The 12,949-nt window shown below is 39.7% G+C and overlaps 1 protein-coding gene across 3 annotated transcripts in view; it reads left to right on the forward strand.

Moving 5' to 3' along the window:
• The window catches only part of ppfibp2b (PPFIA binding protein 2b), a 100,831-nt gene that overhangs the window by 20,355 nt on the left and 67,527 nt on the right, over positions 1 to 12,949 (forward strand). For all 3 annotated transcript variants that reach the window (XM_085280712.1, XM_085280713.1, XM_085280711.1), the window contains exon 2: positions 9,730 to 9,834. In XM_085280712.1, coding sequence (XP_085136838.1) covers positions 9,753 to 9,834 — 82 coding nt within the window. In that variant the 5' untranslated portion in view covers positions 9,730 to 9,752. The remainder of the gene's footprint in view (positions 1 to 9,729; positions 9,835 to 12,949) is intronic.

Consider the following 12,949-nt stretch of genomic DNA (forward strand, 5'->3'; position numbering starts at 1 on the left):
TGCTACAAGTTTAACTATGTACAGTCAAAGTCGATAGGCTTATTCATCTTGGAAGAAATTATTTTTTATGGTATTCCAAGAATGTCAAATGACTGATCAGGCTTTTTGAAATTAGCAATCTAAATAAACGATTTTATTGTAAAGGTTTACTGTTATCTATCAGCATTAACATTAACTGTATTATATACTCTAACCGTTTTATTATAACACAGTTGTCAGAACTTGGAGTCAACATGCACTCATCATAGGCATGAATGTCATGGTAGTTTTGGTCTTGAAATTATTTCTTTGAACTGTTACACATGAATACATCTTTAATGACTTTAAAAAACTAGAGTTGGGTGAACAAGTTTGAATTTATTTTAGATTTTCTCTAAGGCTCAAAAGTATAATATATATATTATATATACTTAATTGTGCTAACTGTTCTACAGTGTCTTTGAACTTGACAAGATGAACGCCTATAAGCTCCTCTTTAAGAATGATGGTTGACAACAGCTGGTAATTTCTCTTTGCTGACATAAAAAGCCACCAAAGTGAGTGTTGTCAAAAAGCACTCATTGCATTGACCAATACTCAGAAAATGGGGAAAGTCCAAGGAACTCCGTGAAGATAGGTAGGAGAGTTGTAGATTTACAAAAGCTAGGAAGGTCTCAACTGAGATTTCCAGGAATTTCTATTCATCTGCTATTCATCTTACTTTTCCAAAGTCTCAAAGAAAACCCAAACTGCCCCCCAACATGAGAGAAAATTGGTTAGGATGTCGAGGAACAACCCAGGAACCAACAGGAATCAAGCCTGCCATGACCTGGAAACTGCTGGCACACCAGCGTCACTGTCGACAGTGAAGCAAGTTTTATATCGCCATGAGCGTCCATGCTTAGGCTGCTGCACCCGCGATCCGGGTCTGGATAAGCGGAAGAAGATTTTTATAGTGAAAGAAAACAAAGACTGGGCAGTTTGGCCATAATGACAACAGGTGTGTTTGGTGGAGTAAAGGTGAGGCTTTCAAACCAAAGAACATTGTACCGGCTCTCAGTCCTATTGACAATTTGTGGACTATTATTAAAAGCTGGGTTGGTGCCAGGAAACCAACCCATTTAAATGAACTCTACTAATTCTGCCAAGATGAGTGATCAAATCCAGCCAGCCAGAATTATGCCAGAAGCTTGTTGATGGACAACGAAAGCTCTTGGTTCTCAGTGAGTTTTTCATTTTCACTCTGCCATGTTGAACTGCAGCTGCAATGGTAGTTCATCCTCTGCTTGGAAGATCCGCTTGGACCTGGGCCGCTCTAACCAGACCCAGCAGCATTTTGAAAGCTGGATTGTTTGCACTATACACAGACTACATATTGAAACAAGGACAATTGGTGCTAACTGCTCTCTAATACCACTTAGCAAATTTAATGTTTGCAGCAGAGAAACATAACAATTAATTTAGGAAAGCCTGTGTGCAATACAAGGAGAAGCACTCAAGTAGTGTCAAAAACAGTGCCACGGATAGAATTCATATCTCTGGAAAACATTTGATATGATATGACTCCTCTGACTCATTTACTCTTCCTGTGACTCTTGTCAGTGGCAGCTCAGGCATGGAGTTATTATTCACGCACCGGATTGGGAAAGATTTGGACCCGTTTAAAAAAGAAATGTAGGAAAATCCATGTTGTTGATGTGTTTTTTCTAAATGGAAAATACACATGTATATCCTACTGTGAGTAGTAGTGCCTACTTAAAGGGAAAAATCAGCTCTGCAGTTATAAAACATCCTCTCATGGATCTAGGCGATGTCCTCTAAAGAGAAAAAGGACACATTTCATTAGAGGACACCAGGTCAGTCTGCCTGTACACAGTAATAACAGCATGATGGTCACAATGAATGCGTTGTGACAGTGTAAAAGAAGCCTAGTTAACAAATAAGTACTAATTTGTTACAGCTCCAGTTTACCTGCCCTTTTATTTACCTTTTATGACTTGCATAGATTGTCCTCACTTCATGTAAATAACACGAAGCTTATGAAAAACAGACTGGAAATAGATTTGAAGTGATGTTTGGATATTCCCATTGCTGTTTGCTGCCCTCATGATTATCATTGACTGGAAGTCATGTGTTGTTTTGTGTTATGGTTCATTACCCTCACTCTGAGGACAAATAGATTACAGTAGAAATGAGAGCAGAAGTCAACTGGACTGATGGAGTATAACACAGTTGCAGGAAAAAAGAATCAGATGATCCGCAGAGAGCTGAAAACAGAGCCACGTTTCACTGAGAGACCTGAACGAAGCAGAACCAACTTGAATCAAAAGCACTTCAGCAGAACTAAATAGGACAAAAAAGAGCTGAGCAGTTCAACACGGAGCAGTGCGGCGCTGCGAGTCACATTAAACTATATATTCTTGGCCACCCAGCAGCAACGCATCAGCCACGGTTCACGGATCACACCCACAGTCACACACTAGAAAAGATAATCTAACCCGTGTTCAAGCCCACAGACTTAGCTTTGAGAAGATGCTTTTTATAGCTTTTCTCTCTGTATGTGTCTGTGTGTGACGCTGGTGGTGAGCCTGAGGAGACAATAGCCCACTTACAGAGACATAATCTTCCTTAAAAAAAGAAAGAAAGTTAGACTTCTTGCTGTTTTGACAAAGCAGAAACTCAACCATAGGGCCATGGAGGCTGAGGTGCTGGAGAGCAAAGCTATCTCAGAAGGCACAGTGTCACTGTAGGAGTTCAGTTTTGTCCAAGAGCACTTTCCTCTACATCAAGTATATGTGAATCTTGACTACGATGCAAATCAGTACAGTCAGTGGAAGTGTTCATGTCTTGCTCCAAAGCTAGCGCTTTACCCCATGTCCCGCCAGGACCTGAATGTGTCAGATATTTGCATTTGTAATTTTACCAGTAAATTTCCACAAACGTATGTGTGTCTGTGTCTTAGTAGATATTATCAGTGGACTTTAAACTTATGTTAATTTGTCTTTTTTGTGCTTACAATGGATCAAATGAGTAAGTAAGGTAAATATAAAGCGAGAATGGTCACTTATATTCACTCTAAATCAAAGAATGTTTGTAAAATTTGCTTACGAATAGAAAAAAAAGCACTTGAATGAATGTGTGTGATTAATTGAATGAGGCAGGTAGTAAAAGGTAGTCACTTTGAGTTTTCAATTGGATTGAGAAAGTATCAATCATTTGTGTAAGTTGGAAATGAAGGTTTTTAATTCATGCTGCGGATGGGTCGATCGATGATGGTCAGAGTGAGTCGCGCTAGCTTATAAACAAAACCATTTTTTTTAAAGTTTGTTATCTAATGAATGCATTAAGTCTGCCTTGACTGTGTCCTCCCCACACAGAGACATATTTTAGAGATATAAAATTTTAATGAGTAAGCAGCACTAGAGCCCTAAAGTAGACTGAAAGAAGAAGCAAGCAGATGTTAAGAATTCCTACTGTGAGCTAATACCCATTGCATTGCTGTTCACTAACTACAGTAGGCTGTATGTGAAGTAGGCTCTGCACTTTCTTTCTCATCATGCTGGAAGTGGAAAATAAACTTCCTCCTGTTGTGTTTTTGTGTTTGAATCATACAGTCTGCATTATGGAGGGTGGATTTCATCATGAACACTGTGCCCCCTCTTTCCCAGCAGTGGTGGTATTGGCCTTTGACAGTTGGCAGAGTGATGGGGGATGACAGGAGCCCAGGGTTGGATCATGTAGTCTAGCATGTAATGACTATATAGGGAACTACTGAGTCAGATGCTGAGACCAAAAAAATGCTGCAAACACTTATTATTATATTAGGTAACTGTTGGTTACAGCTGGTTCTGCTGCCCCCTTGTGGCAGAAAATCAAGTACTGCAGCTTTAAGTGTCAGAAACTGCAGTTCCTCTAATAGCCACTTGAGTCTGGCTCCAAAAGGGAGTCATTCCCCATAGATTTTGTTTCGATGCCTGACTTTATATATGGAATTAACACGTCTGCTGCCTAAAAAACTGTGATTTCCATATATTTCATTTCCTCAGGCGAGTCAGAGACTGTGGTGGGACACGCATGTTGGGAACAAACCTGCATGATCTAAATTTTGCTTGTGCATTTTTTCTGTTCTCAAACATTTCAGCACACACATAGTTACTGAGGCCTTTTGAGATTTGCTGTAGTGGGGAAAAAGAAAGGTCGTGCCATTTAAATGGCCGTTTCCATTGTCAGGTAAAGTTTTCAGTGCCAGTTTAGAGGCACTAAAAACTAAAATACTCCCATGACAGTTTGGACCAGGTCTGATAAGATTTCATTTTCTGTTAACCTCATGTTTGAGTAACGGCTAGTCTGAGTTTTCTCTGCTGACTTTGCTTTTTTTGATTTCTCGCCAAAGACTGAAACATTCGGCCAACCAACACAGAGTTACACCATTAGATGTTTTTATTCTTTTGCTTCTTTGTTTGATGCTGGACTTCATCCTATTTTCCTCATAATTACTTTGTTTCGACATTTTCCTCTGTGCACTTTCTCTGTTTGCTTTTACTTTATTCTTGTAAGCAACACTTGATTTATTTGCTTGCTGTACTCTGGATATGTGGTTGAACACATGAACACACATAGACGTACTAATCTAGCTACCCTTTCTGTTTATCTTCACAGTCTTTACCTCCTGACTTTCATATGCAGTGTCTCTTTCATACAAGCTTTGGCAGTGTTGTTCAGTTGCACAGAGCATGAAGGTGACGAGGGGGGAGCGGGTGCGATGGCATATAACAGTAGACAAACTCCCTGGTTTTCAATGAAGTGAACGGAACAGATCTCTTGATATGAGTTCACACAGGCAGATGTTTGATCACATGACACACTCGTGGATCAAATGCATGCTTTGTTTTGAAGCCCTCGTTGGCCGAGTCAACAATTTCAACACCTGAATCTCGTCCGGCGCCAGAAGATTCTGTTTTATTTCTTTGAAGGGTTTTTAAATCAAAGCACTTTGGATTTTTTTTTCAGTCTGAAATGGGAAGTGTTTGGTTCTCAAACCTGCAGCAAGCATATAGAGTCGCTTTGTGAGACAAATGTGCTTGGATTGCAGCGTGCTGGATTTGAGGATATTTAGATAGCAGTTTATCCCCACTTGCAGCAGGCTGCAGGGCAGTAGGTATTTCTAAATGGTGTGAATGCAAGAGGTGGCTATGCAGAGAGGTGCTGACCAGTCGTGCATTGTTGTTCGGAAGCTGTTCTGTCAACATGGAAACCTGGTGAAACTGGAGCAGTGGCTACAAAGCAAGTTTACCCACTTTTCCTTATCTTTCCCTGACATCAGAAATCAGGCTAGGCAGTCACAAGAAGGTGGTTATCAACTCTTCAGTATAACCCAGGATTTCCAAATCTAACTGTGAGCACATTCACAAAAGAGGCAGTATTGGCATCACATGACCAGCTGAGAGCACAGACAGGTCTACTTACAGCAGTATAGACTATAAAATTCAAAAAATACAAAGGAGTTAAGCATGTAATACATACTAAAAGCGACACAGTGTTCATCTTTCCATAAAGTTTTGTAAACTGAATAAAAGTGACATGCTTTCTTATGCCAAAAGAAAATGACCACTGACCGGATGTGTAAGAACCATAAACCTTCTCTCTGTCTGCACACAAAGGTCCAAAGCAGCTTCCAGGAATGTCAGCTCTGCTTTCTGTTTAGGCTTTGATTTTGTACATGTTCATCTCTTATCTTGAGCATAACTTAAGTGGAGCCTGTTAGTTCTGCACTATAAGTTAACATAACGAGATACCTCAGTAGGATGTGAGTCGCTGAAAACCCAGCGTTAACCCTCACTAAGTCCCAAATCCTGCATCATAGCACAGGCCCCTACTTGCTTAGAGGACAGGTTGTAATGGTCTGAGTAATGAGATGTGTTGGGCTCATCTTACTCATGAAACTGGTACTTGAATTAAGCTGTAAAAGTAGTTTTAAAAAAAATGTGTATTTTTAGCTGTAGACATGAAGTTTCGGATATGTCCCGTCAGCACATGAGGTTAGAGACCGGATTAAATTTGGCCGAGTATCCGCTTTCCTTTTGACTCAGGTGAGAGAGCTGTCAACACTGAGGAGGGTGTAGCTGTAAGAAACAGGTCACATTTATCTCCACGTTTGACAAACATGTTTTTCTGGAGTGCATCTGCGATCGTGGGAAAAGGCGTGTCTGTTTTCTCACATCCATGAATGAGCAAGCCTGTCATGTTCACACACACTACCTAATTGCTCTTTGATTGTTTGACTGTAACAGGCGACTGATGGGATATCAAACACCTTAAATAAGCTCTCCAGTATGTACTTTCTCTTTTTTAATAGCTTCTTTCTGCAAAGTAAGTTTGAAAATTGTCATCTTAGTTAAGGTGCTTTAAGAAAGCAGTGAAAAGATGATAAAAGTGAAAATATATTAATTTTCAGTTAGTGTGAAGCAGTTTCAGTGTGACACATCTCTTTAGCAAGAGCAATCTATCCACTCACACGCAAACTCAGAGGCTCTCACACGCATACACACACACACACACACACACACACACACACACACACACACACACACACACACACACACCCTGACCACTCAACCCTCTCACATAGAAACTTCTCTCCACAGTGGATCTTGTTCTTTACACTTTGTATAGTCAGCTCTGTGGAGATCAGTAATCTCTGTGTATCAGCACCTTTATATGCAGTCTCACTGTAAAACTGTGATTACCTTAGTTTCACACACTGTGGCCCTTTCAAGCTCACACACACACACACACACACACACATACAGTGGACACAAAGGCTGTGTTGTTCTGTCGAGGGCAACAATGCAGCTGGACAGAGACAGTGTGTCACAGTATCTGAATGGTGCTGTCACCCTCGGCCTGCGCATGCTAATATGGAGTCATTTATAATGAACATAACACTGGGCATTATTTAAACACATGCTTCTTCATCTGTGCACACAAATGCACACTGTAGCTCTGTCCAGTTACCAAAAAGTAATGTTGGGGTAGTCATTTGTAAAAAAGCACGCAGGTTTAAACCATTTAAAAGTCAGTTTGTTCCCACAGAATGGCAAAATTATGGAAGCCCTTTTCTGCCGCTAAAAAAAAGTATCCATAACTTGAAATTTTGAGTTATTTTCTCAAATTTTGACTTATTATCTCAAAATTTTGAGAAAAGTAACTCGAAATTTCAAGTTAGCATTGCCAGTCAGTATCAATCTGCGGGAATTACGTCATTTCCGTGTTACCCGGAAGCCCTCAGCTACAAATGCTACAGCTAAGCTACCAGTATTACAGCCAGTCACGAATACACAAATTGCTGACTATTTTCAGCGTGGCTTCACAAATTATGAAATCCTTGTGTTATTAGCTGAATCGCATGGCGTTATTATCAGCAAACGTACTCTCGATTTTTGAATGCGCATTCCTCTGCGCCGTATCCTTCTGGATAACAAGAAAATGACGTCATTCATGTAGATTACCGATTGGCAGAGCTAACCCGAAATTTCGAGTTACTTTTCTCAAAATTTTGAGTAAATAAGTCAAAATTTCAAGGACGATAACTTGAAATTTCAAGTTATGGATACTTTTTTTTGTGGCAGAAACGGGCTTCCATATAAAATACTACAAGCACAGTTATATTTACTAATATGACTGTAATAAGTAATAAACACAAGGACCTTTGGATGTTCAGTCATCCTATTATGTTCTCTTAATTACAGTAGGTAAAGTCATTCATTAGTCTTTGTCTCTGCACCTACTCTACCCTGCTGTGTTATTATTATTATTATTGTTATATTTTAAATGCTTTCAAAGGCTCCATTAACCCCCGGAGTAGTAGCCGCCTGCAGCGTACTGCAAAGCTCCAGAGGCAGACAGCGGCCAGCTTTGCTGTTTCTTTCTTTCTTTCTTTTTTAACAATCGAAGACTGATTTTGTTCGTGTATTTCATATTTTATTTGACAGTCCTGACAGACAAACTCACACACACAGACACACACACACACACACCCATCACATTACATCATGGGGAATCTTTGGGGAATTCTGATGCTGTCTTACAGAGTAATGACAGCATGTTACTGTAATTCCATTCAGTGTGTTTCATGTTGATTTTCATTGTCACTTGTCATGATGATGTGCCAGTTGGTGCTAATGCAGATGAGCATTAGTGTGCTGTGCAGGGGGGTTTATTCTCCCACGCGTCAGTAGATTACATCACCGTCCTTCCTCTTCGATTTGAACATGATGATGTCTGTTTGTTTGTAAGCTGGCATGACAGCGTGACAGCAGTGTGAGAGCCTTGAAGGAGAGATGACAGAAAAAGGATGAGTGCCAGGCAAAGAAGGGAGGACTGGGAGGGCTGAAAAGCAGGAAACAAGGATGCCAGGAGTCGGAGGGCAGCCGGAGGCGGTGATGATGGATGGAAAGCCATGGCTGTTCTTGTACGGTTGTTCCTAGTTACATGTATGCTGCCTCTGTGCACGTAGTGAGGATTTTTTAAAGAGAGTTTGTGGGTTATATCTGTGTCTGTAAAATAAAACAAAACACAAAACAATGACGTACGCTGTGTCAATGCAAAGACCTCAAAACTCAGCAAAAAGCCTGAGAGAGATTTTTAATCAAATTAAAAGAACATTTAAACATTTATCGTCATTTTTTTGGACCCTGGTGGTGACTGATGGTTAATGCAGCTTATTATTTTTATTAGTGCTTTATTTATCCAGGTAAAAAAATCTCATTGAGATTAAAAATCTTACTTCCAAGAGAGACCTGGCATCATGGCAACAAAAGTCACATACCACATAGGTATATAACTTTAGTCCAAAGTAACTCTTTGTTGTCCTGTGAGTCACTGTTAGGGACAAAAATTGTTAACCTCAAAAAACCCATTGATGCAATTAAGCTTTTACTAGCGGTGCACCAATATATCGGCCTATTGTTGTTGTTGTTATTGGCCCTGTTGACCGATACTGGCAGAATTTATGGTTATTATTAGTAATATTAGAATCAGAATCCACCATCAATAATCTTCTTCTGCTTATCCGGGGCGGGGTTGTGGGGGCAGCAGCCTAAGCAGAGAAGCCCAGTTTATCCGGGGAAACACCAAGGCGTTCCCAAGCCATCCGAGAGATTATCAGAATACTTAATCCGTAAGGAAATTATGTGGTTACAGTTGCTCCAAGACAATAAGAACAGTTACAGACTGAACTAAATTAAGGAATTCAATATATTACAACATTATAAAATATAAGGAATAGCTCTAATATATACAACAGCTCAATTTTAAATATCCAGAATATTATATAGATTAAATATATATGATAGATCTTTTACTCTAAACTGTAAAACTTTGTTATTTTCATATTAGTTGCCAAATACTAAAATCCATCCATTTTCAACTGGTGAAATGTAAGAAAAATCATGGGAACAGCTATAACTACTTTCAAACAGACCAGTTTTTAAAAAAAATAAAGATTTGTTTTCTTAGCACAAAAAGAATCAGATTTAGTCTTCTTTTGTATCTCCATATGAATATGCATAACCTTTGGGTAAGTAAAACCCTCCCTGTCTCTAGGAGTGGTGCAGCACTGGTCTCTATGTTTTGGTTTGGGGAACCACTCGCTACTCCAGAAATCCACAAATATATATTTTTTTCTGTCAAAGTCTTGAGTACGTTGTACAGCAAGTTGCTACTTAACTTATTTTTTTATTTCTTCTGTAGAACATCAGAACACCTGAGATCTGATGCTACCTGCCATCACCATGGAAACAGAGGCCAGTCACATGCTCGAGGCGGCACTGGAGCAGATGGACGACATCATTGCAGGTAAAGGCTAGAAAGCAACAGGTGTAAACTTTGAGTTAGTATTTAGAGGTGAGTGGAAGTCTCAGCATGTCATGAACCAGTATCTGCACACAGGTTGGCTTCTCCAGCACCGTGTGCTACAAATAAGCATCATCTGGTCTGTATTAATGCTGTAACACTGCTCCGTACTGCTGTTGTAATTTGGGCAATTAGTGATTGTTACTGAGAACTAAAGTGGAAACTTTGTGCATCAGCCACAGCAACATAATAAAAAAAATGTGTTTGCCGGCACCAGAAGCGTCCAGAACGTAAGTGGTATATTTGTTGCTACTCATAGACTGTATGTTAAAGATGGACTGAACCACTATGATGTCACGCACTCTGGTTCATTTTTACCATTCCGACGTAAAAGGCTGATGAGGTATTGCTGGGTGGGTGAGGTGGGCACCCAAGTTTGTGAAAGTGATAACTCGGGAATGAAGCAACGCAGGAGTTTTAAAATGATACCGTAGGCGTATCTGCTAAACATCTTGGATGAGTCTCAGTGACCTCGACCACAAGGTCAGAGGTCAAATTTTCTGAAAATCTTAGAAATGCTATAACTTAAGAACAATGCGATAAAGACTTTTTAAATTGATACGATAGGCGTGTCTACTAGGAGGCTGACAGGTAGCACTGTCCGTGGCCTGTATTTTAAAGCCTTGGCCTGAGCTTCTTGTTCATTGCTATCTGAAACCAGGAGTCAGCATGCTCATGCATTAGTGGCTTGTCAGGCAGAAAATAGGCCTGCTCTGAAGCATGCAATGCTTTATCCTCGTTCTGAACATTGATGGGGAACATAATTTACAAAGTGAAAAGTATTTTTGGAGTAGTTACTGAAGTCACATATCAAGGAAACCTGAGGGTGGTTTCCCCTTATCCGTCTATACAGCTGGAAGTCTGTGTTTTTGCAGCCAGAGTCGCTGCCCTTGTCTAATCCATCTGATTCATATACCTTCAGGCTTGTCGATTCATTTGTCAGTACTGGGTTTTCCCTGCACCCAAAATTGATCAGAACCCAGTAAGGAAGCAGACATGAGAGCTGAGTCGTTTGTGGCAACTGTATCAATAAAATCTTGTCAATATCCATCCCCAGTCATAGGTGTATGTGTGACAATGCATTTGTATTTATTTTTTTACAGTAGAGCTGCAGGAAATGATTATGTACAATATTGATAAAGCTTCAACTTATGACAAGCAAACACATTGTCAAGCACATTATGTAACCTATAAGGTCAAAGGTCAAAAGGGCTACATGAGTGCAGATTGTTTACCATTCTTCATCCGTAAAATATAACTTACTAGAGCTAAAAATGATATAGTTCAGTGTTTGGGTTTGCTTTGAGTTCAGCTCATACCTTTTTTTTGTGATCCATAAGTTAAAAATTTGGCCTATTATCTTAAACTTTTGACTTGCTAACCCCAAATTTCAAGCTAATTTCTCAATTTTGAGTTATTTTCTCAAAAGGTTGAGTTAATAAGATAACATTTTGAGATATTAACCCCATGTAACAGTGTAAAATTTCTGAACACAGCAGGTTAATAAATGGCAGGCTTGCAATGGTGAGACTGCCTCGTTTTCTGTGTTTGTACAGTATAACAAAGTTTGTTGCAGGCAGCTCAGCCTTGGACAGAAAAGATTAGACTGACAGTGGGGTAAATGTTTAATGTGATCGAGCAGCATGATGTGGGAAAACACATCAGTTCAGTCACAAGGTTAGGGAGAGAAGGACCGACGCGGAGGATTTCCTGTGAATCCGTCAGAATCAGAAATGTTTTGGTCACTAATGAAAGTAAAATTTTGGTAAATGGTAAACTATTAGTAGTTACTTTACTATCTCTTGTGGTGACTGATGAAACTGTTTTGATAGTGAGTTAATCATTTTTTGTAATTTTCTCATTTGCTGGATATCTGTGGAAACTTCAATCAATCAAGTAATTTTTAAAAATAACACTGTCAGTTATTCCCAGTTTTGTTAGTCGAGGCAGTTCATCAATTGAGAAAATAATCAGCAGATGAAATAAAATTGCAGTTGTATTCTCACAGTTGCCCTGCGACTTATTTTCACACAGACAAGTGGAGAAAAGAGGCTTTACTGCTATCATTGTTGTAATTGTTGTTACTATTTGCCATCAATGTGCTGATCTCACCCAGGCCTTTGAGCTTGCTGTTCCGGCTCTCACTGACCACAAATAGAAAGACATTAAAAATGCCATTAGCGATAGCATCAGCCAGTCGCTAACGAGGAAATTAGAGCCACTTATCAGGAATTTAGATATGTCGGTCATATTGCATTCCATGATCAAGACAGCTTTTTCTGTGCTTTTGGGGTCGAAAAGCTTCTTGCGGTAATACTTGTGAAAGCACTCTGCTGGTTAACGATTTTGGTGTTGGTGTTGTTTTTGATCTGTTTGCAGGCAGAGGAGCAGCTGCAAACCTTTATCACAGCTACCTTTTAATAAGTTGTCTATATGCTGCCAGTCCTGGGATGTAGATGTTATCAGACGCAGACGGGTCACAGAGTAAAGGCTGTTAATGGTGCAGAAATAAATTATTAGGACTACCTCTGAAATTAAAATGCTTTACAGTTGTAATCAGTTACATACACATTTACTAATACAAGGCCTTGACAGTGTACTAAGTAGCGGGCAACTTGAACTTGCCATTGCATCACAATTTGCATGCTTTGCTTACCTGACATTCAATTCAATTCAATTCAGTTTTATTTATATAGCGCCAAATCACAACAAAAGTCGCCTCAAGGCGCTTCATATATACAGAGAAAAACCCAACAATCATATTACCCCCTATGAGCAAGCACTTTGGCGACAGTGGGAAGGAAAAACTCCCTTTTAACAGGAAGAAACCTCCAACAGAACTCAATTTCGCGGCCCGCATAATGACGTGACGAAATATTTTTAAAAATTATTATTCAAAATAATTATTCAATATGAAGGCAATAGGTAGAGTGTAAGCATGTAAACATAATAATAACCACTGCAGCCTGAAGTGAAGAGTGCCTGACGAGCCCAGCTGTAAGTAAGCTATTAAGACTCGACTGTACGCTGTGTTCGTGTTTTCCTCCGAAACAACAAG

The sequence above is a fragment of the Mchenga conophoros genome, linkage group LG7, assembly GCF_057382185.1.
Source record: "Mchenga conophoros isolate Kocher_MC1m ecotype Shallow Benthic linkage group LG7, M_conophoros_male_GT1.1, whole genome shotgun sequence".
Taxonomy (NCBI): domain Eukaryota; kingdom Metazoa; phylum Chordata; class Actinopteri; order Cichliformes; family Cichlidae; genus Mchenga; species Mchenga conophoros.